The sequence below is a fragment of the Myxine glutinosa genome, chromosome 7 (assembly GCF_964187855.1).
Source record: "Myxine glutinosa chromosome 7, kmMyxGlut1.1, whole genome shotgun sequence".
Lineage (NCBI taxonomy): Eukaryota > Metazoa > Chordata > Myxini > Myxiniformes > Myxinidae > Myxine > Myxine glutinosa.
The window spans coordinates 150,247,559-150,275,526 of NC_136267.1; the positions used below are offsets into that span (position 1 = coordinate 150,247,559).

At 45.5% G+C, this 27,968-nt stretch overlaps 1 protein-coding gene across 1 annotated transcript in view; it reads left to right on the forward strand.

Annotated features, from left to right (window-relative positions):
- The window catches only part of LOC137430893 (follistatin-related protein 5), a 58,601-nt gene that overhangs the window by 2,969 nt on the left and 27,664 nt on the right, over positions 1 to 27,968 (forward strand). Inside the window, exons 2-10 of the mRNA XM_068121662.2 lie at positions 5,264 to 5,440; positions 12,296 to 12,320; positions 12,929 to 13,131; positions 17,965 to 18,085; positions 22,428 to 22,657; positions 23,072 to 23,192; positions 24,053 to 24,205; positions 27,234 to 27,368; positions 27,554 to 27,577. Coding sequence (XP_067977763.2) covers positions 5,264 to 5,440; positions 12,296 to 12,320; positions 12,929 to 13,131; positions 17,965 to 18,085; positions 22,428 to 22,657; positions 23,072 to 23,192; positions 24,053 to 24,205; positions 27,234 to 27,368; positions 27,554 to 27,577 — 1,189 coding nt within the window. The remainder of the gene's footprint in view (positions 1 to 5,263; positions 5,441 to 12,295; positions 12,321 to 12,928; positions 13,132 to 17,964; positions 18,086 to 22,427; positions 22,658 to 23,071; positions 23,193 to 24,052; positions 24,206 to 27,233; positions 27,369 to 27,553; positions 27,578 to 27,968) is intronic.

The following is a 27,968-nucleotide window of genomic DNA, read 5'->3' on the forward strand; positions in this document are numbered from 1 at the left end:
ACGGGGCCTACTCTTATTTGTTTTACCCAACGCAGATGCAACTATTGGGAATGGCCTTATCCTAAACACATACTATGAAATAACTAACGTTCTAAGGTGACCTACGTGTTGCTTGTGGCCTATCTATGGGGTGCAACCTTTAACCTTTAATGATGTTACCTGTGTGGGTTCTCAAAACCGCAACACTGCACCCCTCCTTTCGCCAGGCTCGTCCCAAGCCGAACCACATACCAGTGAGGACGGCCGGCTTCCGATACCTGGGTCAGGACTACTCTTTAACAATTAGTGTGACACTTAGGTGTAGTTTCCCTCTACTTTTAACCTACTACCCTGAGTGCGACAGTTTTAAACACTAGATATGTCCCACCTGCTGCGTTGTGTACTTTTATCTGACTCACGCCCACAATTAACCGAATTACGGAATTATTCGCAAACTACACATAAAGCCGGTGGGGAGCATGTTATTTACAACTACCCTAACTTGGGGAAGGCCCTCCTGGCTCTCTCACCCCACTAATGCCCTCCCTGGCATTGGGCTACCCGGGTCCTTCCCTCGGATCCTCGGGCCCCACTGAACACTGCACAACTCTAACCTGCTCCCAGAGCCTACCTGCGGCCTCACCTGGCCGACAGACTACCAGTGGCGGAGTGCCCCAATAACCATACTCACTAACAGGCTCACACGCCCAGCCATTCCACTTACTTACACACCCATCCAAGCAATACTTTGCTACTACACACACCACAGATGTCAATATCCAATAAATTTACCAACTCCCTCTACCTAACTTTAAACTACCCTCCCCGGGTATTCGTGAAGGGGTCCATCTTCCCCCATCTACTCCTTCGCACCATGCACTCCACACCACTCATTCCACACACCATTTACTCCACACCATTTATTCTACACAACCATTCTCACTTGCACCCCATGCAAGCCAATCACTCAATACACTTACACCTATTCACAATACTCTACTCATACACTTTCACACACACACACACACATCATTCACGAGCAATGCCTCATTTGCTCACCATCACCACCAAGACTCCCATTCACAATTCCTCATTTGTGCCTAAAGCGCATCCTCAAGCTCATACACACAGCATCATCTAGCTAGCTAGTTCCCTCTAAAACTCGAGCTTTCCCCGTCTTCCCTTACACTAGGCACATCCCTCATCATTATCATCCATCTAATCTGATTACGTTCCCACTACTTGTACAATGTTCATACTTAAATCTCAAGTCTCCTATTGTCATTTCTAGATCCCTAACCATTATCCTAGCCTGCCCTGGCTAGTTCACACTGCCAAACCCCATAAATCTACTGCTCATGTGCCCCAATGAAACGATGTGAGGGATGGTAGATCTACCATCCCTCTACACCGGATACCATTCGCCATCACTATCACTACTAGTCCACTAAACTATGAGCTTCTCATGCGGGAATACATTTTCGCAGCTCGGCCGAGCAATGTATGCGGATTGTCAGTCTCCTGTAGGTTGGGTGCGTCCGGCATTTTCGATTCTGGGGAGGAGGCATACTTGGGCCGAGGTTCCAGGCGCCATCCCTGCGCGGAGCCTTTCAGTCTCCGGCACGGTGACCCAACCTCCCCCGGTCGGAGCACCGCGCCCACCAGGGCGAGAAGGTCCGACCTGGCCTTCCTCCCCCGGAATTGTGCCGATTGCCCCTTGCGCCACAGCATGGCACCGACCATACAGGGCGGGGCCCGGCCTGAATCGTGCACGCTGCCGCGGCAACGATCCCCGCCAGCTCCCTCAGCACACAAAGAACACCACGCCCCGAGAGCTCGCGTCGGCTATACGTCGGCCTAACCGCTGCCCCGGACTGCGTCGATGCTCGAATCGCATTCTCACACCACGCGACCCTTTTCTCACTCGTACACCGAGGCGCTCCAATGCCCCCCATACATCCCACACATTTCGTTAATTCTGCCACCGCACGCTCTCGTGCATACTCTCCAGGCGCACTCACGCCGCTCACACACTCCATCATCACACACCCTCACGCACATCCTGGCGCACACATTCCACTCACGCACTCCGTTACATCCTCTGTAACTCCCATGGGTGTGCACTCCTGCATACACCCACTCACCCGCTCCGGTGTGCATCCCCGCACACTCTCTCCATCCATCTCTGGTGTGCATCCTCGCACACTCTCCACAACCAACTCTGGTGTGCATTCTCGCATACTCTCGCCATCCATCTCACACTCTGTGTTGCACTCACTCTCACTTCCACACTCTGTATCACACTCGCGCTTTGGCACACACCTTTTCCTCACACACGCATCATTTCCTTTCACACAGTGCACCACGGACCTCCCACAAGCGCCCGGGTGACGTCGGGATCCCAAGCGCACGAAAAATCCTTTCGTGCCAAACACTTTCGCGCCAAACCTTTTCGCGCCATATACAGCCCTGCTTACCTTCGGGATCCTTTTCTCCTCACGCAGCGGCAAACTTTCATTGGGGTTAGCAAGTACGGCATCATGATGCGAACACGGACTTTGCACATATTCCATCTTTTCCTCCGATTTGATTTCTGCTTCTGCCGTCTCCTTAACCCCGATTTCAACTATAAATTCTTTTTCTTTATTAAGCTCGACGACCGCTGGTGCACATAAAATAAGATTTTCCAATTCAGCAGCCGTCGGCTTTTCTATACCCCGTGTCGCGATTTCTACCCCAGTCCACGTAACTGCGCTTTGCTCAACCTCGCTTTGCCTGCGCTTCTCAAGTCGCGCTACCCCGTCGCATACCAGTGTGCCTTTCCCGCTCGACCTGCGGTCTAAGTCTCTCCCATATTTTTTTTATGTGGCCACCCATTCTGTTTTCAAACCCCGTTAACCCGTCCTTCATTCCTTTCATTTGATTTTCTCGGGTGGCCATCCTGTTTTCCAACCCCGTTAACCCCTCATTCATTTCTCCCATGTGGCCACCCACGTCCTTCAATTGGCCTCCCAATTTGCTTTCTAACCCCCCAATTTGATTTCTCATTTCATTTTTCAATCCCCCAATTTGGTTTCCCAATTGCTCTCCCATTTTGTTTTCCAATTCCTTCATTTCTGCCCTTGATTTGTCCCCCATTTCTTTCCATTCCCACGTGGCTGTGTCCATTTTTTCATCTATTTCCTTACTTTGCACCACGAAGCATGCCTTGATTTGCGCCATGAAGGCTTGCATGTCTATCCCCCCCACCCCCCATTTGCGCAGCGGTGGCGGCCCTCGTCGCCATGTGCGAGGCGCCGCCATTTTGCTCGCCTGCAACCTCGACTGCTGCACCCTCTTCAATTTCCCCTTCCATTTCTTCCAACTGTCCCAATTCTTCCCGGGGGTCCTGGGTCAATTCTACCTCCTCCTCTACCTCCTCATTCACTCCCACCGGCATCCGACCGCCTTGGCTATCCATGGGACGATTCAAATTTAGGTGTTAATGCTAAATTTGGGTCGCTCGTAATTTTGATCAAATTTGTCCAAAAGATAAAAAATTTGGTTCGGGTTCCAAATCCCACTCCTGACACCAATTGTTGCGGATCTCTAACATCGGCCTTCCCCTTATCAAGGGGGGATTAATCCCCTTGTCCTTTTACTGGCCGACGCGATCCCGGGGCTATCACGTTCCTTCCGGTCGGTGTTAAATAGGGTTGTTGGTCGAATTAGTCCTATTACCTAAGTACTAACACCGGCCGTGAAGCAAGGAAATAACCCCACCCGAACCGCGGCGTTAGTGGACACGCCAAGCGAAGCGAGCCGCGATTCCGGCCGTTACCAGGGACTAACCCGATTGGAGCGGTTATAATCGCGCCGCGTTTACCCAATGGAGGAAATGACTAAAGCGGTCGAATCAGGAAAGACAGGAAGAACAAGGAATTTATTCGCACTTTGTACAATTAAAAGAGTAAGAGAAAGACTGAATGTACAGGGAAGAGGAAGAAGCAGATACACAGGGCAGCCTTGAACAGTCTTATACTTATCCCTGGACACGGGCCCGTTCACACCCAGACTCACTCTCAGGCTCACTCACACGGGGTTTGTAGATGGTCGGGTTGAGGGCCCAAGGGTCCACGGCTCGTCCGGTCCCCGACTCGTATCGTGCAGATGGTGGAAGATGGCAGGCAGCTCTCCGCGTGGCGTAGGCGCGAAGCGGACAATTATATATCGGGGAAGCGGTAAGTGGCGATTATATAGCGTATGTAATACTTGTACCGGCGCCTTTATACGTGCTCCCGGTATTGCTATGAACAATGCGCCACGTCCCCAATGGTGTTACCAAGCGCCTTTCACCAACGTCCTTCTGCACCAGCCCTTCTCCACGCGGCAGTCCTCTGCAATGCGTGCAGCGCGCCAGCCCTTTGTAAAGCGCAATCAATCCTTTCTAGGCTTGTCACCGTGCGTCTCTCTCTCTCTCATAACTCTGCACACGAACCAAGCCTCAACTGAACTGATTCAACAGAGGACCCCGGCTCATAACTTGAGGTCACGACTCGACTCCTGCCTCATAACTCTGCACACGAACTTTGTGAGCGCCTCTCCCTTCTCAACTGTTCAACAGAGGACCCCGGCTCATAACTCCGTTCAAGGCTCGTAACTTGTCACTGCCCTCCTCATAACCTCACAAGCGAACTCACGTCTCATCTGCGGTGGGGGCCTCGCGCGAAGGGTTATATTGCCACGCCCAGCGAACCCTCTGGAATGTCCAGCCACACCCTGTCAGGTGATGTCGCCTCAGCCCTGGTTGGCTGTTGAGGGCTTACCGGCTCCGCCTTTGACGGCTGCTTGACGTGGCCACACCCCCACCCTTGCGCTCCGCCCCCTTTTCGGGCCTTACCTCGTGGCCTTTGGGCTGGTTTGAGCGAGCAAGAGCAGCAAACGCTGCTGGAAAGCCAGCGTAACAAACTATGAGGGCAATGGGGGTGCAGACAGGATAGTCGCAATGGAGTCGGTTGGAGGGAGGCTGCCAAAATGGACGAGCGAGGCCTACTCTTATTTGTTTTACCCAACGCAGCTGCAACTATTGGGAATGGCCTTATCTTAAACACATACGATGAAATAACTAACGTTCTAAGGTGACCAACGTGTTGCTTGTGGCCTATCTATGGGGTGCAACCTTTAACCTTTAATGATGTTACCTGTGTGGGTTCTCAAAACCGCAACAATATATTGTAACATTTTAACCTAAGTAGCGGAAAGCGGTGGTATTATTTAGGTATTGACTTGCCTATCTATTTTGCAGATGGTGTTTATGTGTATTCCTTTGCTGATCTCATGGCTTACACTGGTATCATCGAGGCCCAGTCATCATCCTTATACAGATCCTGTGGTCGCCATGGACCATTTCTCAGGAAATACCCAGCGACACAGCCACAGGCACGAGGATCACGTGAAACATCAATTCCACCTTCGTCATAAGGTTTGAAAGAAACGACGTGTGACTCGAGTTGTGGACGCCACTGCCACATTTGACATTTCTACCAATTTTTGTATGGAATGTATCGATAGCCATTGATGAGGCAGAAATAAAATGCAGATGGAAGGTGTATCGTGTTTTAATTGTAACAAAATTTGGCTTCCACTTTGCGTAGTCGATATAATTTGATGTGAAAGTATTATTATTCGCCCTTCGCGAAAGGGATCTTTAACCTGAACATGCTTCTGATGGATGACACACACATATTAATGCATCACCCTCAAGTTATATCGAATGGTTAATGTTTCTCTTTCTTTGGCATATGCAGACTTCATATGCATTTGATGTGTGGCTGAGAATGTACCTATGGGGATGTGATGTAACTTGTTAAAGGTCTTGCAATCAAGTGAACGAATATATATATATATTTGTATACAGGATCGAGGCTCGTGAAAGAGATAACATTTATCACACACAAAAAAAAAAATCAAACAGACACACAAAATATATAATAAGGGGAGTGGTAGACAAGATGGGGAGAGAAGGGGAAGCACACAAACACAACATCTGAGAGCAGGGACATCGGGAGATCTTTGGGAGGAAGAGGGCTTGAGAGGAGGGGGTGGGAGGAGGAGGCGTGGGAAGGGGGTGGAGGGGGGGTGAGAGAAGTATAAAACACATGGAAACTGCAAGGACTTCCAGGAAAGAAGTTGGTATTTCAACAAAGTGGATCTGGGGTGAATTAACAGGGGTAGAAAAGATCAGGGTTTTGGATGGGGGAAGATAAGACATGGTGGTGAACAGCTGTTTTAAAGACCTGGAGGGAGCAGTGGGATTGAAGAGATTGAGGGAGTTTGTTCCAGAGGTGGGAGAAAAGAGGAATGAAGGAGTGAAGGTGAATAGAGAGTCTTGATTTTGGCAGTTTAACCATAAGAGCCAAGAGGGTTGCTGGCAAATCTTGTGCGACCTGTAGGAATATTTGCGGGACAGAGCCCAGAGAGATCTAGGGGAGCAAGGCCGGAGAGGAGTCGGTAGAAGACAGAAAGACCACCCACCTGCCTGCGGTGAGTAAGTGAAAGGCTTACACAAGTGATGAACTCCATATTCATAATTATTTGACCAAATAATAATCGTCGTACATCCACTAGATTTTATGCTTCATAATAATGTCCTGTGTTTACACTGTGGCTTAAACGGAGTTTGTGCCCACGTCGAGCCAAAATAACACCAGGTGGGTTGGTTGACTCAGCCTGTCATCCTTCTGAGGTTGGCAATATGAGTACCAGCTCTGGGAAAAGTGAGCCTTTCGGGTATACTGCATCACGCATCAGAGTGGCAACCCATCCAGAATTGTACCCCTGAGCCAATGAAAAACTGCCTCCGCAGCCACAACCCATCCAGAATTGTGCCCCTGAGCCAATGAAAAACTGCCTCCGCAGCCACAACCCATCCAGAATTGTGCTTCTGAGCCAATGAAAAATTGCCTCCGCAGCCACAACCCATCCAGAATTGTGCTCCTGAGCCAATGAAAAACTGCCTCCGCAGCCACAACCCATCTAGAATTGTGCTCCTGAGCCAATGAAAACTTCCTCCACAGCCACAACCCATCCAGAATTGTGCTCCTGAGCCAATGAAAAACTGCCTCCACAGCCACAACCCATCCAGAATTGTGCTCCTGAGCCAATGAAAAACTGCCTCCACAGCCACAACCCATCCAGAATTGTGCTCCTGAGCCAATGAAAAACTGCCTCCGCAGCCACAACCCATCCAGAATTGTGCTCCTGAGCCAATGAAAAACTGCCTTTGCAGCCACAACCCATCCAGAATTGTGCCCCTTAGCCAATGAAAAACTGCCTCCGCAGCCACAACCCATCCAGAATTGTGCCCCTTAGCCAATGAAAAACTGCCTCCGCAGCCACAACCCATCCAGAATTGTGCCCCTTAGCCAATGAAAAACTGCCTCCGCAGCCACAACCCATCCAGAATTGTGCCCCATAGCCAATGAAAAACTGCCTCCGCAGCCACAACCCATCCAGAATTGTGCCCCTTAGCCAATGAAAAACTGCCTCCGCAGCCACAACCCATCCAGAATTGTGCCCCTTAGCCAATGAAAAACTGCCTCCGCAGCCACAACCCATCCAGAATTGTGCTCCTGAGCCAATGAAAAACTGCCTCCGCAGCCACAACCCATCCAGAATTGTGCCCCTGAGCCAATGAAAAACTGCCTCCGCAGCCACAACCCATCCAGAATTGTGCTCCTGAGCCAATGAAAAACTGCCTTCGCAGCCACAACCCATCCAGAATTGTGCTGCTGAGCCAATGAAAAACTGCCTCCGCAGCCACATCCCATCCAGAATTGTGCTCCTGAGCCAATGAAAAACTGCCTCCGCAGCCACAACCCATCTAGAATTGTGCTCCTGAGCCAATGAAAACTTCCTCCACAGCCACAACCCATCCAGAATTGTGCCCCTTAGCCAATGAAAAACTGCCTCCGCAGCCACAACCCATCCAGAATTGTGCTCCTGAGCCAATGAAAAACTGCCTCCGCAGCCACAACCCATCCAGAATTGTGCCCCTGAGCCAATGAAAAACTGCCTCCGCAGCCACAACCCATCCAGAATTGTGCTCCTGAGCCAATGAAAAACTGCCTTCGCAGCCACAACCCATCCAGAATTGTGCTGCTGAGCCAATGAAAAACTGCCTCCGCAGCCACAACCCATCTAGAATTGTGCTCCTGAGTCAATGAAAAACTGCCTCCGCAGCCACAACCCATCCAGAATTGTGCCCCTTAGCCAATGAAAAACTGCCTCCGCAGCCACACGCGCCTCACGGCATGAGAAGGATCATCCATATGTTTGCTCTCCCACATGTCCTCGGAGATCTCTTCGGGGTTTCAGGCACAAACGTGCATGCTTGTTGGAGACTTGGCCCATAGACCTCTGCAATAGTTGATCAAGCTTCAGAAAGACCCTGTTGTTACGAGTGAAGAAGTGAAAATATTTTTGAATTCTAGGTTCACCCAGCGATAACAACATCAATGGCAGCTCTGCCACTATAAACAATCCTCCATGCTCAGGTGTTACATATCATGATACCATATGTGAATAGTCATCTTTGACGATAACCGGCAACCATCAAAGAAGACAGTACGGGTAGTATATGTACAGCACTTCACAATGAAAACTTTTCAAAGACTTATATTTAGTACCTCCACCACCGAAAGTGGACAGAGGTTATGTTTTCACCCCGTCTGTTTCTTTGTCTGTGAACAGAATATCTCAAAAGGTTGTGGATGTATTCGACCAAATTTGGTGGACAGGATGGTTGTGTGACAAGTATGAAATGATTCGATTTTGGTGAATATTTGGATGCGGACCAGATACGAGAATTATTTAATTTTTTTAAGTGATTCTTAACCATTGAGAGATGAGGCCAAAAACGATATGAATGAATGAATGATTGATCGTTTTAAGGCCATTTTCCCCGCTAGAGAGGGGGTTAGCCTTGCGGGCCCCATGACAATCATGGTTCCCTGTTTGAGGGCAATGTTTTTATGGCCGGATGCCCTTCCTGACGCCAACCCTTGGTCACGCTCTTTCGATGCGCAGGGATACGGTGTACCTATTCTAAACCGGCGTACACACCGGGATCATTCATCCCAGCAAGCCGGTACTCAATTTGCCGACCTCGGAAGGATGACAGGCTGTCAACCCCCCTGGTGTTAATTCAGCGATCGACTGGGATTCGAACCCAGGATCCTAGGATCCCAAGCCGGCACCCTAACTGCTAAGCCAACACCAGGCTTAGACCAAAAACGATATAATGCATGATATTTCAAAACGTTGTAGATTAATTATGACAAAAGTTGGTGGATGGGTTGGTTAGATGACAAGAATAAGCCAATAAAGATTTTAGTGCCAGTCAACAGATCCGGCCTATCAGTGGGATAGAAAATGTAAACTGTGTGAACAGCCTACCTGAGGTATTGGCTCCATCAAGTGCGGTTCTGGTTACCTCCGACACAGAATGTGGGTGGAGGTTATGTTTTCACACCAGTCTGTCTATCTGTTTATCTGTCTGTCTGTTTGTGAACAAGATATCTCAAAATGTTGTGGATGGATTCGGCTGAAATTTGGTGGAGAGGTTGTGTATGTGCCAAGGACGAAATGATTAGATATTGGTGAAGATCTGGATCTTAAAATTTATTAGTGATTCTTAACCAATGAGAGATATGGCAAAAAAACGATATATAGCAGGATATCTCAAAATGTTGTGGACGGATTCGGACGAAACTTGGTAGACAGTTTGGGTGTGTGACAAGGACGAATTGATTTGATTTTGGTGAAGATTCGAATCCGCATCCGGATCAGATAATTTTTAAAAGTGATTATTCACCATTGAGTGATAGAACTAAAATTAATATATAGCAAGATATTTCAAATAGTTATGAACGGATTATTACCAAATTAGGTGGATGAGTTGGTTAGGCGACAAGAACAAGCCAATTCCATTTTAGTTCAGGTCCTGATCCAGATCCGGCCTAACAGTGAGATACAAAATGTAAACTATTCAGCATGGTGGAGGTTTGCTCTCTACCGAGTGCCGGTCTAGTTTGTTTTATATAATCACACAACTTTACTGTACCCTCTTCTCTTCCGTGACATCTGCATGCAATGTAAATGGGATGGTCCACTGTCGTCAAAAAGGCCACCATTTTTGCACATGTAACCTGCAAGAGTATACCATTTACCATTTCCATTTACCATTCCTTACCATTTCTAATTTAAACACAAACAAAATAATATCAATTACTTATGGGTCTTTCCTTGCAATTGTGCCTATGTGAGTTTGCCTCATTTGGGTTGCAATTGTGCTTGATAACATGATTATTGTGGGCTTATGGTGATGTCATCATCCTTATCACAATGGGTTTATGGTGATGAATACTTGTCAAGGACATCTGTATCTAAGAGCACTTACAGGGCGAAACAATTTCAATTGTTTAATTGTAACGTAACAGGCTAGTAAAAATGACATCCTGCAGTAACTACTTACGCATCTAAACTATTCAACACTGAAGGCATCCAAAAGGGTTGACTCCAAACTGCTTCAGCAACCCTATACCTTGTAAAGTATTGTTACGTTTGTGGGGGATAGGCAATACCTTAGTCCAGGTAGAATTGCATAGGTAGTGTGCTCCGACTGTCGTGAAAAAGAAGAAACCCTCATGTATCATAAGTCGGGATCTCGTAGACCGTATGTCGTGGAAGAGCGTATCTTCGTTCCCGTCACGATGGGTGGGGTTTTTAATTAGCTAGGGATTATGGGTAATTAATCCCCTGTATGTAATGGCCTCTGTTATTTTTTCCTCTGTTCCTTATGACACATGCAGCACATACATAGCCAGGAAATCGTGCATTAGAACACCAAATAAAAAACCAACCGGAAGCAGGGCATCGAACACTACAGCTGGTGCTGCAGCCGCTACATCACCACCTCAATCTGGCAGGGCCATGAGGCCACGCCCCGAAGAGCAGTGATTGGTCCGGGATTGATTGGCGAAAAGACTGCTAAGATGGAACTCGCTGATAGGAGCGGACACGGAGACGTCGTGAGATGACGTCAGAGCCTTGAGTACAAAAGAACGCCTTGCCCAACATTTTGTCTTCTTGGCTGGCTCTGTCTTGGTTTCTTGGCTTTCTCTCTTGAACTCCCTTGATTTCCGCTCTTCTTATTTGTTTCTCGAGTCCTGGCTTTTGGCAATGAACGGTCGAGGCTCTGGACTTCCTTGAATCGTCTGGCTTTGGTGTTGGTGTTGGTGAACGAGAGCGTGAGGACAAGCGCGGCTGGAGCGACCGAGTGGGCATGGCCTGTTTGCTTCGCGCACGGAGCCAGGAGTGAGCGGACCGCGTGGTGAGGCCTAGTTCATGCCCAATGGAGTGCAGCCTGCGGTTTCGCACGCAAGGACGTAGAAGCCTGTGACGATCTTTGGCGATTCCTGACGGGGTTCAAGAGCAACTCCGAGCTAAGTGCCCACAATAAATTACACACGTTTATTTTCATTCTTTTATATTTCCCTTTGTCTGTATGTGGGATGTCCCGATTAGGAATCTTATTTTGCCGTGTTTTATTCTCTTACTGGTTTTTCTTTAATAAAGCCGGTATTTTTGTACATTTTAATTCCGTGTCGGTTTGAGTTAATTTATCCAGGTGCGAAGATGTTGGGTGGAAGCCGTCCAGGTAAGTTCATGATCCTCCTTTCCCTCACGTGTAAAGAATATCGTCATCATTGGATTGAACACCTTGGAATTAAAGCTTGTTTGGTCATCCGTATCACCCTGCGGTGTTCACTACAGGGTAGTCACACAATAGTATTTTAAGTTCGGTGTTGAATTTCTGGAGAATACCTTGTAAGGGATTCTAAGTCTTCTTCTTTTATACGCAGCACAAGGATGCTGGGTAGCAACAATTGGCTGAGGGGCACAGATGTACCCGTTCATGCAATCCCCTCTGTAGGTTAGGGGGGGAATTTGGAATTTGACCATGATGTCGGCAATAGCTCGCCTACTGTTCGTGAAAGACACCATGCGATCAATTACCATCCGCCAACTAATGCTGGCAGATGGGAGGCCAGTTTAACGTCCATCTGAGGCACAGCACACACCTTGATGAATCACCCTGCCCGTGACATGCTCTGTAGCCTAGAGGTGAGTTAGTATTCTGAGTATCTGTTTGTATTGCATACAGGTGTTTAGTTAGGGGTGTAAATAAAAGTGCAGGTCAAATTTGAACCATGCATATCAAAGGGGCATTTGTTCTGTCTTGTATTATTAACCGCACTCTAATTTTTATTTCCAGAGTGATCACCATTCAAAAAGAAAAGGTAATTGCATATGATTACAACACATCTTGATACGTTCCACTTTCTCACTCAGTCAATTGAAATACTGTACAGTACATCACCTATTCAGATGTCATAGTGTCCGGCGCAGTATCCGCAAGGTACAACGTTTCTTTTGTCTTGAAAGTAATCCGATTCCTGGTAACGTTTATAAGACGAGAACAGACTCGTCACAGGCACACTTTGATGCAACGGTTTTATTTTAAATCTAATCACTTTGGGGTAGTTTGCCTTAGCACCGATGAGTGGGAGTCAAAAGGGTTTTCTCTTCAAAAACCTTTTCCACTGGACCATCAAGTGAAACTTGGCACAAAATTTGGTCCTTTTCGATTTCGATGAGGGTTCCAGGCATTGTTGCATTCTTCCCAGGGGTTGGTGAGTTCCTGATTCCGATTGGACAGCATTATGGTTTTGGCACTGAAAAATAGTTTTTTTTCCCCTAATATTTATTTGTCATCGCCAAAACTTTTATGTTTGTACACCCCAATTCACTGAAAGCCCGAAATAAGTACCGTTCCCTTTTCCTTTTGATGTTCATATTCTCCTTGTTGATAACAGTTTTAACAACTGCACTGCCTCCTGCATTTCAGGCCACTCATGCAAAGATCAAGTAACTGGCAGTTTGAAGGACACATGGTTGGAGTTGGAGGCCAGAACGCTAGGTTTGAGGAAAGAAGAAGCACTTGGGGTCAGTGGACAGGAACAGCTCCCAACTTACCAGATTATTTCTCGGCTCTTCTCGCGAATCGACTCTGACTCCGACTCTGTGCTCAGCATGAAAGAGCTAACGAGGGTAAGTATGAACATTTTCGATTTTTATTTTTAATCAGCAAATCTCAGTATTTGTCAATCCTGCAAGGTCAAGAAAGCAATGCAAACTTTCCTTCCTTGTTGTCATTTTTTGAATTTTTTTTTTTTTTTTTTGTATACAGAGTCGAGGCTCGTGAAAGAGCTAACATTTATCAAACAAACAAATCAAACAAACAAGTAAACAAAGTATATAAAAATGGGAGCGGTCGACAAGATGGGGAGAGAAGGGGAGGAAGCACACAAACACAACATTTGAGGGCATGGACATCGAGAGATGTGTGGGAGGCAGAGGGCCTGGGGGGAAGCAGGAAAGGTATAAAACGCAAGGACACCAAGGACTTCCAGGAAAGAAGACAAAAGTCACCTCAAAAAAGTGGATTTGGGGTGAAATTAGCGGGGGTAGAAAAGATCAATGTTTTGGATTGGGGAAGATAAGAGATGGTGGTGAACAGCCGTTTTAAAGACCTGGAGGGAGGAGTGGGATAGAAGAGAGTGAGGGAGTTTGTTCCAGAGGCGGGAGAAAAGAGGACTGAAGGAGCGAAGGTGAGCAGAGAGTCTTGATTTTGGCAGTTTAACCATAAGAGGGTTGCAGGCAGATCTTGTGCAACCTGCAGGAATATTTGGGGGACAGAGCCCAGAGAGAGCTGGGGGAGCAAGGCCGGAGAGGAGTCGGTAGAAGACGGAAAGACCACCAACCTGCCTGCTTTGAGTAAGTGAATGGCCCTCGGAGATAGCGTCATCGCGGGAGATTCCAATGATTCTGAACGCTTTGGTTTCAACAGCGTGAAGACGAGCTAGGTGTGAGGCAGGAGCACCAGCCCAGAGGGGAGAGCAGTATTCCATTGAGCTGCGGATGAAAGCCTTGTATGTGGTGAGGAGCTCAGGTGTGCCAAGGAAGGACTTCGCACGACGGAGGATGCCCAGTCGGCGACTGGCTTTGGAGGCCAGCTTGGAAATGTGGTTTTCCCAGGAAAGATCATGGCAGATAGTGAGACCCAAAAGCTTGAGCGACAGAACTTCTTGGAGAGGATTATTCAGAAAGTAGATGGGAGGGTTGTCCAGTCGGTCTTTTGGGAGAGACATCGTAAGAGTGTGAGATTTGTCAGGATTGAAAGACATGTTCCACTTGTTTGCCCAGTCTGTGATTTTGTCCAGGTCTGCAGAGAGTGAGGAGGCTGCAGACTGCCGATCTGAGGGATGAGGAATGGAGCGGCAGAGAGTGGAGTCATCAGCAAAGAGATAGAGAGGATTTTCAAGAGAGTCAGAGAGATCATTGTTGAAGACCAGAAAAAGCACAGGGCCCAGAACACTGCCTTGGGGAACTCCAGCCTGAACAGGAAGAGGAGATGAGAGAAACCCATTCAGGGCCACACGTTGACTATGACGAGAGAGGAAGTCCGCCAGCCATGCGTGGAGATTTCCATGGATACCAAAGGAGGAGAGTTTGGTGAGAAGAGCGGGGTGCCAGACCGTATCGAAGGCACGTGATATGTCGAGGGAGACAGCTCTAATTTCCTGTTTGGCATTGAGGACCTCCATCCATTGTTGAGACAGCAGAAGCAGCATGTCCAGAGTAGAGTGACCTGGTCTGAAACCAAATTGATGATCAGAGACCAAGCCATTGGAGAAGAGGAAAGATTTCATATCCGAAGCAATGATGGATTCCATGACTTTGCTGATAATTGGGAGAAGGCTGATTGGTCTGTAGTTGCTCGGATCTGTTTTTGCACCTTTTTTGTGCAAAGCGGTGATGTTGGCTGATTTCCAAGCAGATGGCAGTTGACCTTGAGCAAAAGAGAGGGTGAAGAGAACAGAGAGAGGGAGTGAAAGAGCGGAAGAACAGGATTTTAGGACCCGTGGGCTGATGCCGTCAGGTCCAGTTGCAGAATCAGAGTCGAGGGTTGACAGAAACTTTTCCACCTTGTCAGGAGGAAAGGACACGGAGTCCAGGAGCAGCTGGGTACGACTGGGTACGGTGGGTGCAGAGAGGGATGGGTTTGGGACACAAGATTTAGAGGCAAACACAGAGTTGAGGCATTCAGCTTTTTCACGTGCGGAGTCAGCTGTGTAGCCGTTTGAGGTAAGGGAGGGGATGGAGGGGGAACAAACACCAGAAACAGATTTGACCAGACGCCACCAGGATTTGGAAGAGGGAGACAGATAAGAGAGTTCGGTCTTGAAAATGGAGAGATATTGTTTCCTGGCTCTCCTGAGGGTGGACACACACTTGTTTCGGGCTTTGTGAAAGGAAATTAGATTTCCTTCCGTTGGATTTGCTTTCCAGGAGACGAAGGCAAGTTGTTTCTGGGCAACAGCCTCACCACAAGATTCCATTTACCATGGATGGGAGGAAGGGTATGACAACTGAAGACGAGATGGGATAAATCTGTGCATGAGAGAGAGCAATTTACTTTGGAAGAATTCCCAGGATGAGTTGATGTCAGAGGTGGTAGAGATGGGAGACCAGTCCAGATGATTGATGGCTGCTTGAAGACCGTGCCAGTTGGCCTGAGTGAAATGCCAGACTCGTTGACGCTGAGGAGGCTCCCTGAGAATGGTCAGAGAGATGTCCACTTTAACAAGCACATGATCAGATGAGCCGATTGGAGCAGAAGAAGAGCAGCAGACATTTTCAGGGAAGTTAGTCATAACCAAGTCCAGAAGAGAAGATGCTCCGTTGACTGAGATCCGGGTCGGGAAATTGACAGATTGTGTCAGTCCCAGTGAGTCGCAGAAGTCCTTTGCTGAGGAGTCATGGCTGGTGAGAGAGGTACCCACACCCAGCCAACTGGCATGGTGACAATTGAAATCACCACATATGAGGAAGAGAGAGTTAGGATGAGTAGACAGAAGTTGGTCCATATTATCAGACAGCGAGATGTAGATGGAGTCATCACTGTTTGGTGGACGGTACAACACACATATGAACAAGAGGTGGGAGCGAAGGGGAAGCCGGAGCCAGAGGTATTCCTGGGGGTGAGGTGGAGAGAGTGCAGTGCAGGGCGAGTGAGGAAGAGAGTTTTTGATAAAGATCGCAACCCCACCTCCAGGACGAGGCTCAGGTCTATCATACCGGAGGAGGGAGTAACCCGGGAGAGATACTAAGGAATCAGAGATATCATGAAGGAGGAAAGTTTCTGTTAAGCAGATCACGTCTGGTTTGACAGAAGCAACCTGTATGGAGAGATCAGTTGAGTTTGAATGAAGGCCCCGGATGTTTGAGGTCCATACCGTTAATGAAGAGGAAGAGGAAGGGGGAGCATCGGACACAGAACAGGGGGGAGGAGGGGTAGGGTAAGATGTGGAAGAGGTGGAAGAGGTAGGGAGAGCTGTTGAAGGTGTGTCAGAGATTTCAGAATAGCTCGGAGAAAGGGAAGGATGGGGCGGACAAAAGGTTTGATGGTGATTGTGTGAGGCACAATGAGGTGTTATTTGAGAGGGGGGAAGAGCGAGGCAGAAGGTTGGGGGAGATGGAGGTGAGAGTTGGAAGAGGGAAGAAGTGGGGAGGACGCTTTGAGGAGGGGGAGTGAGAGGGGGGAAATTGAGAAGAAATGAGGGTGGGGAGATTTGATGGGGAGGGGTGAGGGGGGAGTTTAGGAGGGAAGGGACAAGGGCAGGGATTTGAAAGGGATGGGATATGGGGGAGATTTGGAGGGGAGGGGTGAGGGGGGAGTCAAGGAGGGGAGGGGCGAGGGGGAGTCTTGGAGGGGAGGGGTGTGGGGGGAGTTTAGGAGAGAAGGGGAAAGGGGGGAGATTTGAAAGGGATGGGTGATGGGGAGGATTAGGAGGGGAGTGGCAAGAGGGAAGATTTGGAGGGGAGGGGTGATGGGGAAGATTTGGATGGGAGGGGTTATGGGGAAGATTTGGAGGGGAGGGGTGAGATTGGATTTTAGAAAGTGTACGATTAATGGGAAACGAACATTTATTGCAAAATGAGTTTCTTGTGACCTTCGAGTCAAAAATACGTTTAAGGACGCTGGAGGGAGGATGGAGTGCAGGAGAGTTTAGGGAATGTAGAAAAGAGGCACTGAAAGAGATGGAATTTTTTTTTGTGATGGATGGATTTGGTGAGCAAGTCAAAAGCAACCTTTTAAAGAAGAAGAAGAAAAAGGTGTTATAATATATGACGGAATACAGAACTTGAGGGGAAAGTGTAAACATTATATTTATAAGGTTAATAACAGTGAACGTTAACAGTGAACAGTAATAACTGTTATTACAGTAACAGTAATAACATTGAACGTCGTTCGAAGAATGAACGAACGAATAAGAACGAATAAACGAATGAGAACAAGGAATAAGAACAGAGAAGGAAATATATATATATATATATATATATTTTTGAGTTGATTTTAAACAAGGAAGTAGGCTATGGGGTGAAAAGACTGGGAAAAGCAGAGAACGAAAGTTATTGGAGCACAAAAGACGGACCGCTGAGAGGAAAACAAAGCCTCAAGGTTGTACACTGTACAAGGCCTCAAAAGACACGGCACGATTTAACACGATTTTCTATACAGGTACGAAAGATTTGCACCGAAAATCTTCCTCGGGACACACGATACGTACAACACCATAAAATAAATACAGTTATAACGAAAATACAAATGGGAACAATTACTTAACTTCGATTTCGATGGAGAGTGTGGACAGCTGCGAATAAACGAAAACCTCGCCGGCAAGACCGGAAGCGGAAGCTAGAATCTAGGAAAGTTGTTATAACATGCCACACAAAAGGTAATACGTATTTCCTTTGTTGGTCCTTGTGAAATCTCATATTTAATATTTTATATTTTTGCATCGCACCTCTCCTGTCCAGGGGTGGAGGGGAAGCCACCGTGCTGGGCGAGGCTTGGATTGTCCACTCCGTGTCTTTGTTCATCGTGCAGACAAAGACAGTGACAACCGCCTGTCGCTACCTGAACTTCTGGCCGTGTTCAGTGCGTCTGCCAGTCATAAATCTGCATTTTCACACCCCCATAATACTATGAGTTCATTATATGTATAATTCACATTTCGTTCAAAGACACCTCATATTCATCCAAACAAAATGAACAGAATGTATTGCCCCACTTCACCCTGAGTGATACCTTCTTACAGTACATGTCTTCAGACACATGTGGGCCTTGTAATTTTAAGGTTATGACACATTAACATCATTACTTGCAAAATCGAAGATTGTTCAAGTTGTAATGGTTGGTGTTGTGCATTATTACTTCCGCTAGGGAGTAATGCATTCGCTCGTATCCGTCCGTGTGTGTGTGAGTGTTTGTGTGTTTGTGAACAAGATATCTGGAAAAGTTCTGAACGGATTTGGATGAAGGTTGGTGGGATGATTGCCATTGGGATAAGGAAGAATTGATTAGTTTTTGGTGAAGCTCAGGATATTATTCTGGATCCAGGAATTTTTTTGGGAATTTCTTTTTGTTTTCCTTTAAAAACATTTTCTCTGCAATAATTGGACCGATTGAGAGCAAATTTTCACCATAGGAGGGACTCGGTCGGTAGAATATTTTAATGGTAATTATGACGTCACAGGTCAAGTGGTTCGGCCGCCATATTGTTTTGAGTGAAAAACGCTAAAATCCAATTTTCTCCAAAACGCCTGAACATATCGAGGCCAAACTTTGCAGGCAGAATCGCATACCCATGACGAACAAAAAAGTCAGCGAGCATGACGTCATGCATCACATGGTTTCAGAGTTATGATGTTTTTAAGCACAAACCTTTAAAACCGAGCCCCTCCCTCATTTTTGATCCAATCGAGGGGAAACTTCACAGATCTATTCAGCATATCAGTCTACTAAAATGTCCTTTTGGAATTTGCGATAGGTCACGTGGTTTGGCAGATATCGTTAATTAAACGCAAATAATAAAAACATTTATATCTCTTGAACCACTTCATTGATCGACGTGAAACTTCATACTGTAGTAGAAGTCATGAAGCGTAACAAGTGTGCAACATTTGAAGATGATTGGATGTACGGTCTGGAGGCTAGAAGTTGTTATTGCGTGAAGAATTATAATTATTCCAAATTATAATTGCTCGTGAAGAATCCAAAATTATAATTCCAGATTTGTCAATGGCTGAGGTATATTAACAAACAAATAAAACAGATTTGGCAAAATTCCAACTTTAAAAAAAAAGATCGCATATTCACCCAGGGTTGTGAGAGGCCGAAGAAGAAGAAACCTCACATGGGCTTCCCAGACCAAATAAATAATTCTGGTTCTGGCTCTGCGATTTTCAGGTTTATTACTCCCGCCAGGAAGTAATGCATTCGATCGTGTCCATCTGTGTGTGTGTGTGTGTGTGTGTGTGTGTTCGTATGTTCGTGTGTTCATGTGTTTGTGAACAAGATATCTGGAAAAATTCTGAACGGATTTGGATGAAAGTTGGTGGGATGATTGCCCTTGGGATAAGGAAGAATTGATTAGTTTTTGGTGAAGCTCAGTATATTATTCCGGATCCAGGAATTTTTTTTGGGAATTTTTTTGGGAAAGATTTTTTCTGTTTTACTGCATTAAAGCTTTTATTCTTATTCTTAAATGATGTTTTTCTCCTCTAATTCCGAGATATATCAAAATAAATTCTCTGACAGTTCGGGCTTACTTTCTTTTTCATTTATTGTTTTGTGGAGAGGGGATGTTAAACAAAACGTATTATTCCAACTAAACCCACGGCGAGAGTATGTGCTCTACTGAGTGGCGTGCTAGTTCTGTCTGTTTGTCTGTCTGTCTGTTTGGCTGTCTGTCAAATCGCCTACAGGTCACAGTTTTAAACCGATCTTCACAAAACTTCACCAGATGGTAGAGTTGGACACAAAGAAGAAGCATTTTAGCTCTTTCACGAGCCTCGACCTTGTATCCCCCCCAAAAAATAAAGCCTAATGATTTGAGGTCAAAGGTCATCTTGAGCTCAAATTTCTAAAATTGCCATTTTTCATACGATTGACTTGAAAATTGAACAGCATTTGCATATTGAGTTACTAAATTGGGAAACCAACTATTTTTGAGGTTGAAAGGTCATAGGTCAACTCAAGGCAAAACTTCCAAAATCGTTAATTTTCATCTGAAAAATCATCAATTTCATCTGATTGACTTATAAATTAAACAGCAATTGCATAATACCTCACTGAATTAGGAAACCAACTATGTGTAAGGATAAAAGGTCAAAGGTCAACTCAAGGTCAAACTTCTAATATCAATTTTCATCTGAAAAATCATTATTTTTTATCCGATTGACCCGAGCTTTGATTAAGATTGGCAATTATAATCCTAATAAAATGGACAATTTGATGCATCCATGGCAACTTTTATTTTGGGGAGGGGTGGATTTTGCAAGTATCGTGCTCTGCACGACATCTTATTGTTTATTTGTTATCGTGCCTTTCACACCAAGGCACTTTACAGACAGCATAGTACATTTAATAGAGTCAAATATAACAATGGTATAAGTCTGTGTAATAATATGTGTATTTGTCAAGCCAAAAGAGGAAATGCTGGGGGTAATATACATGATGGTCCAAAACGATGTGCAACTTTTGATTTAACTACAATATTTTTTTTTTATTGGTCGATTTTGTTTGTTTTGTCTAATAATACACAGGTTTTGTTAAATTTTGTTTGTTATAATGAAAAAATGCTTTAAAAGGCAATAAGGAGTGACATTATTAGTCGCTGATGATGTGCTTAATCCAAGCACCACACCTCTGGATGGAAGCTGCTACATGAACATTGAATTTGTCGATCACTCGGCTGAGAACTGGAGCTGGTATGCATCTGAATTCCTGTCAGATGTTATTTTTCAACTCCTGTAGTGTGTGTGGTTTGTTTTTGTAGACTTCAGCTCTGAGGGACCCCAATAGGTAGTATCCGGGAGGAGACCGGTCCGGGAAGTAGGGAGGCCATGGGTTGTCTGTCCATCGGGAAATGAGTCGATTATTTGGGAAATGTTGTCTCAAAAACTCCAAAGCACCATTAGACATATGCGGTGGTTCACTGTCTTGCTGGAAGATGAATGAATTCATCGTGATGTCTTGCTTCCTTTTCAGTGCAGGAAGGAATCTTCTCTGCAGCATGTCCACATGTCTATCTGTGCTGACTGTCACTGTTTGTCTGGATTGGTTTTTAAAGAAGAAAGGTCCTATTATACCGCGTCTGATAGAACACCAAACCATTACTTTCGCTGCTGAAGCTGCTTGTTTCGTATGTTCGTGCGGGTGGTGTTCTACCGAAAATCGCATGTTCTGTCTCTTCACGTGGCCATTTAGATGGAAGTGGGCCTCATCACTAAAGAATATGTTGTCTAGAAAATCCTGGTCTTCTTTGATCCGCTGGGCAACGGCAGTGCAAAATTCGAACCTCTCTCTCTTATTTCTTTCAGTCTGGTGTGGCAGTAACTGTATCTTGTACGGATACAGTTTCAGATAGTCATGAATGATTCTACCTGCAGTAGTGCGACAGGTTCCCACGAGTTCTGCAAGTCGGCGTGTCAACCTTTTTGGAGAAGCCTGCAAATGCAAAGGCTTTAAAAGGCAATAATATACCTCTCCCACCTCCCCCTCCCACATTTCTCCCGTTGTCCCTGCTCTCAAATGTTGTGTTTGTGTCCTTCCCCCTCTCCTCTCTCCCCTCTCTCCCTCTCTCCCCATCTTGTCTGCCGCTCCCCTTATTTTTTGTGTTTTGTGTGTCGGTTTGACTTTTTGTGTGATTAATGTTAGCTCTTTCACGAGCCTCGATCTTGTATACAAAAAAAGAAAAGAAAAAAAAAAGCTTCTCTTACAGCCTCTATCTTGTTGAATGTTCTCACTGAAGGTTTTTGATCAATGTGTCCTTTAATTTGGTCTTTCACATTTCCAGTCTCTCTAAACTTCTCAACAATACATTTGATGGTTCTGTATTGTGAAATTCTTCCATTTGGATACACCCTATGAAACTTCCTTTGTGTCGAAACGTATTACTTGGTCACAAAAAGTCTCTAAAATGAGCGTCCACTGGGCCACCAATAAATTTGATCGGCATGGTTGAAACTTCTATGGAAATTTTTTAAAACCTTGTTCTTTTGGCAACCTGGGAATATAAAAAGAGGGTCATATTGGTAAAATTATGACAGCTGTTTGAAAATGTAGTGCATCATTTTGGACCACACTGTATACAGTATTTTTTTATAAATTTGTTTTTTTCGGCTTATGATAATTGTGCAAAACATACTGACATAATGAAGTGTTTTCTATGTCTCCTTTTTATTTTACTATTTTGCCACATCTCTCACCGTGCCAGATGTATCAGCTGCATCCCTGCCTTTTGGAGACAACGAGATCGGGATGACAAAACAAGAAAGAGAGTTTGGACAAGAGAAGAAGGCTGTGCAAAACAAACTGGTTTTGTCGGTGGCGAGGGTGGGACAGAGCATCGCTTTAGCTTGTGGTGTTGTTACTTTAAGTGGTGTTCGAGTGATGTGGACTCGCCGGGGAGTGACTCTCAACCGGTTGGGGCTGGAAGATGTCGGGGTAAGAGCAGAGCTGAACTTGGTGAGGTCAGAGATACTGTGCTGAAAACCACATAAACTAGAGAGTTCATAGAACATCTTACTCCACGCAGTCTTGAGAAATGGGGCCAAAAACGATATATAGCATGATATCTCAAAGTTGTGGATGGATTACGACAAAACTTGGTGGATGAGTTGGTTGGTTGACAAGAACAAGCAGATTAGATTCTGGTTCAGGTCAGCAGATCCTGCCTATTTGTGTTATACAAAACGTAAACTGTTCAGCCTGGCGGAGGTATGCGCTCTACCGAGTGCCGTTCTAGTTTCCCATGTATTTGACGTTGTAAGATATGATTACCTTTATGCTGTGAGCCACAACTAAAAGCAGCCTGATGATAACTCTTGTTAAACATTGTACCTACCCTTGTTCCGACAGGATTTTGGCGATGACAGATTGCTGTACATCACACTGGTGACACCAGCACACATGGGAATCTACACCTGCCAGGCAGAGGGACACAGTGGTCCAGAGCAGCAGCATGCACTGCAAGTTATTGGTAAGGGGCTCTGCCATTGGAGGCACTGCAGCTTATTGCTGAGTGTTGTGGGAGTGCAGTATTTCAGTGATTAGATTGTTGTCAGTATCGTCACTGATTAGGATATAGAAGTGTCCTCATTGGAATTCCACTTAGAAACCTAATGGAGCTAGTAAGTCAATTAAAAACCACAGAAGATGTTGCAAGAACATGGAGGTCGGTAAATGTTCAGCATGATATATCTTTGACAGTGACACATTCCTTTGAGAAAAAGGGTGCGCATAAATGATAGACATCTGAAGGATTCTTGTCCTGATCTTTACTGTTGAAGGAGATTTTAGTGTTAAAGAAGTCCAACTTCATAATACGGATTTGCAATGGCAGTGCAATTACCTCCGCCACTGCAGGTGGGCTGAAGTTATGTTTTTAGCCCTGTTTGTTTGTTTGTATATTTATGAGCAGGAGATTTCAAAAAATTATAGACAGATTCAGACGAAACTTGGTGGACAGGTAGGATTTGTGACAAAGATAAATTGATTAGATTTTGGTGAAGATCTGGTTCTGGATCCGGATACTAGAATATATAAAGTGATTCTTCACAATTGAGAAAAAACTATATATAGCACGATATTTCAAAAGGTTGTGGATGGGTTATGACAAAACTTGGTATGGATGAGTTGAGTGGTTAATAAGAACAAGCTTATTCGATTTTGGTTAATGCCCAAATGCAGATTCGGCCTATCGGTGGACCACAAATCGTGAACTGTTCAGCCTGGTGGAGGTATGCATTCTACTGAGTGCCGTTCTAGTTTATTTCATAGTTTTATAATTACAACTCGAGTTGATGCTATACTTCTTCCTGACTATTCCATTTCTTGCAGCTCCTCCTGTGCTGCGGATCTTCTCGGAAAGTCAGCTGGTCATTCCCGGTGAATCTTTGTCCCTTTGGTGCCTTGCTGATGGGCTCCCTTCTCCTTCCATCAGCTGGCTCAAGAATGGAGAGAATATCACTGGAAACCTCAGTCCTTCATCAAGTAGGAAAAATTTATGACATTTCTTCATCATTGACCACAGCGATTAAGTATCTTGTTTCATTGGTGATAGGATGATTAATTTGACAGCACCTCTGACATGCCTGGTTTTGGTTTTGAAACTCATTAAGATCTGATCTGATCTCGAAAGAAAATGACGTGACATGGGGTATGGGTTAAATGGATTTGAGGACTGGAGCTTGAAGTAGGACCTATTACAACGGCGATATTGAAAATGCAATTCGCTGTGTTTCCATGCAATTTTGTTTTTAAATTGTTCAAAATAATCATGAAGATATTTGTGAAAGTTGCTCTTCTACCTGGATACCTCCAACACTGAAGGCAGATAGAGGTTATGTTTTCACTCCTGTTTGTCTGTCTGCTTGCTCGCTTGTTTGTCTGTGAGCAGGATATCTCAAAATGTTATGCACGGATTTGGACAAACTTGGTGGACAGGTTAGTTGTGTGACAAGGACGAATTTATTAGATTTTGGTGAAGATCAAGTGGAGATCTGGAGCCAGATACTGGAATTTGTAAGTGATTCTTCATCAATGAGAGATAGTGCCAAAAACGATATATAGCATGATGTCTCAAAAAGTTGTGGACGAGTTATAACAAAACTTTTGGGATGAGTTAGATAAGTCACAAGAATAAGCCGATTCGATTTTGGTTCAGGTCCGGATCCAGATCTGGCGTATCATTGGGATACAAAACGTAAACTGTTCAGCTTGGCGGACGTATGTGCTCCACTGAGTGCCATATTGTCGCGCAAATCCCTCCGTTAATACCGTCGGATCGCGGATGGCCCAAACGGACTTAAATGGAGGCGACGATCAATGACGGATTCGACTATAAAAGCACTGGAGGAAGAAGGAAGAGGAATAAGCGGCAAGCTCTTAGCTCTGCCCCGATGGCAGCCCTCGATCCTGCAGGGAATGAACTCAAGACGGACACGGGGGTAAAATGTACAAAAATAAAGATTTATTACGGAACCCGATAACAATGGAACACGACGATAAAACCTAATTCTAAATTGGGATCCCGCACACCTCACTTCGACAACAGCACAGGGGGATGAATTAAATAAAGAAATCGTCGTGTTGTGCGCGTTTGTGGGTGCGAGCTTATCTGTGTCTGTAGTCTGTAGCGTCCGTCAGGAATCGTCCAGGCTCCGGCGCTCGCGCGAAGCAGGACTCTGTCCGCCTCGCTCCCGCTCTTCTAGTCCCCGAGCCTCCCGCTCGCCCCGCTCGTCGGTTGCACGCGAGGTCCCGTGGTTCGTAGCACCAAGCCTCGCTCCAAGCACCAAGCCATGCTCCAAGCACCAATCACCAAGCACCAAGGGCACAAAGAAGAACCCAGGGAAGACGACCAGAACCAGGGAAGAACGCAGGGAAGAACACAAGGAAGAAGAACGAACCAAACAGGGAAGAACGCAGGGAACAGGCATGAACAACGACCGAACACACCAAAGCCCCAGAAAGCCCGCGAACGAGACGTTTTGTCCTCCGTGGGGTGACGTCAATTCTCCCACGTTACCAATCAGTTCTGCCCTTCTTTGTGGTCTTTCCCGCCTTCTGACATCACCGGCCCTTCCCCTCAAATCAACGACCTGCTTTTAATTAGTGTTTCCGCGCCTTCCGCACTGATTGGCCGAGTGTTCGCACCTTCCGCACTGATTGGCCGAGGTGTCCAAGGTCGGTGGCCAATCAGTGTGCCGCTTCCTTCCCCCAACCAATCACACGTTCCCTGGGTGTGGCTATTGCTTGCCTTGCACGATGCTCGTTACTATGCCAGCTGGTGATGTGGCTGGGTGCGGCCCCATCGGCAGTGCCCCGATCTGGCTTCCTGCCTGTTCTTCCTGTAAGTCTTTTTGTGGCGGAGGGGAATTAATTAATGTGTGCACTAAGGGATCTATCTAAGTGTCTATATGAGTGCGTTGCCATAAGGGACACTGGATTGCTCAGAGAGGGAACGACAAACGAGGGAATTTTACCCATAATCCCTATACTAATTAGCACGCCCCGCCCCCTCGTTGCAGGGACACAGATACAACTTGTTCCAACATTCGGGCTACACACAGAACTTATTACAGGTAGATTCCCTATCACGACAGTCGAGCACCTACCTATGCAGATCTACCTGGATCTAGATATTCCTCTACCCCCCCCCCCCCCCCCCCGACATAACAATATGAAACATTTTCTTTGTTGACTAAAAGTGTGGATTAAGCCAGTCTTTACCTTTATTTACTATATATTTTTTTCTATACTGATTGCATTTATATGTTTTACGAAATGACCAGTAAAAATCCCGTCAAATATGACGGGTTGGAACAGTTTATTCGACGGTGCATCCTCGTGAGCGTGCCAAAGTCTGAAACCTTGGCCAAGTGTAAGGTGTGCTTATTTCTTCTTTCTTTATTGTACATCATACGGATGTAAATGAACATTCATTTTACTCTGCATGTGTTGCAGATCACGTGCAGTGAATTTTACCTCCCTGCATCTTGTATTTACTGTTATTTAAAAAAAAAGCCGCTTCTGTACACCGCTCTTGAGGCTCGGTTTGCATGCCTCCATCTACAATTCCAATAGAAGAGACATTATTACTTATAGAAAATGTTTCTCGAGTTTGTTTTATCCTCTAAAATAGACCGTATACTTTAGCAAAAATAGACCGTAGACAAAAAACAGAATGAAGCAAAAAATAAACTGTAGAGAAAAATAGACACACATGGGTGCGAAAAGATTGGCCTTTAAAACCTACCCTTATGAAGGGGGACAGACATCTGTATAAACATACAAACTGACATTGTGTTTTATTTGGTAGATAAAATAGCCTTGCAAGTTATTCTCGATGCTTTCTGGAATTGGGTTTGTTGGTGGGAGGATGGTTTCCATTAATATTGTTAAATGAAACTAGATTTCGATCTCAAAGACTTTCCATAGAAAAACATATCCAAGGAGTTTTTTCAATCCATGAAATGTATACTCGGTGATCCTCAGTTGCCTTTGCCTTCGTCCCATGTAGGCAGTGACAGCATTGTCCGACTGGCGAAAGCACGGTTTGAGGATACTGGCGCATACGTGTGTGCGGCCCAGAATGAAGCAGGCGAGGATCAGGACGTTGCGTCTGTTTTTGTGGAAAGCCGAGACAGACAAGCTGGTACGATACAAGACACATACTATACAAGAGACATCAATATTAATTTTGTTGATGTGGCTGATTGTCTCCTAGAATCCTGTAAAATTTAAAAGTGACTTGTACAATGTAACTTTTAAAGTCTCGAAGGTTTGGTTTATTCCATTGTCTGTAAGGAAATTAACGAGTGTCTCAACATTTTTCCACAGTGTCACGATTCCTCCTTCAGGAAGGTAAGCAATGTTTGTATTACAATTTCATATTCCACCTCAAGTACTAGTCCCAAGGAGTTTAACTAACTACGTTTGATTTGAACCACTTTATCCAGCCTGTATTATGTGTTTTGTAAACTTTGTTAACACTAAAATGAAGCATGCAGTGTTATACTTGTTTGTTTGTCAAAGAAATGTTTATGTACATGCAATATGCTTTTGTTAACATAGCAATTCATGCTTGTATCACATACTTCCATGTCTATCTATGCATTACGGCCGTGTGACGCAAAGGAGAAATCTCGATGTACTGAAGAAGGGAAATTAAGAAGGTATTGAGTGTAGATTGATGAGGGAAAAAATGAATTTAAACGATTTCAGCATCAGGCTGCAACATAACAAAATGTGAAAA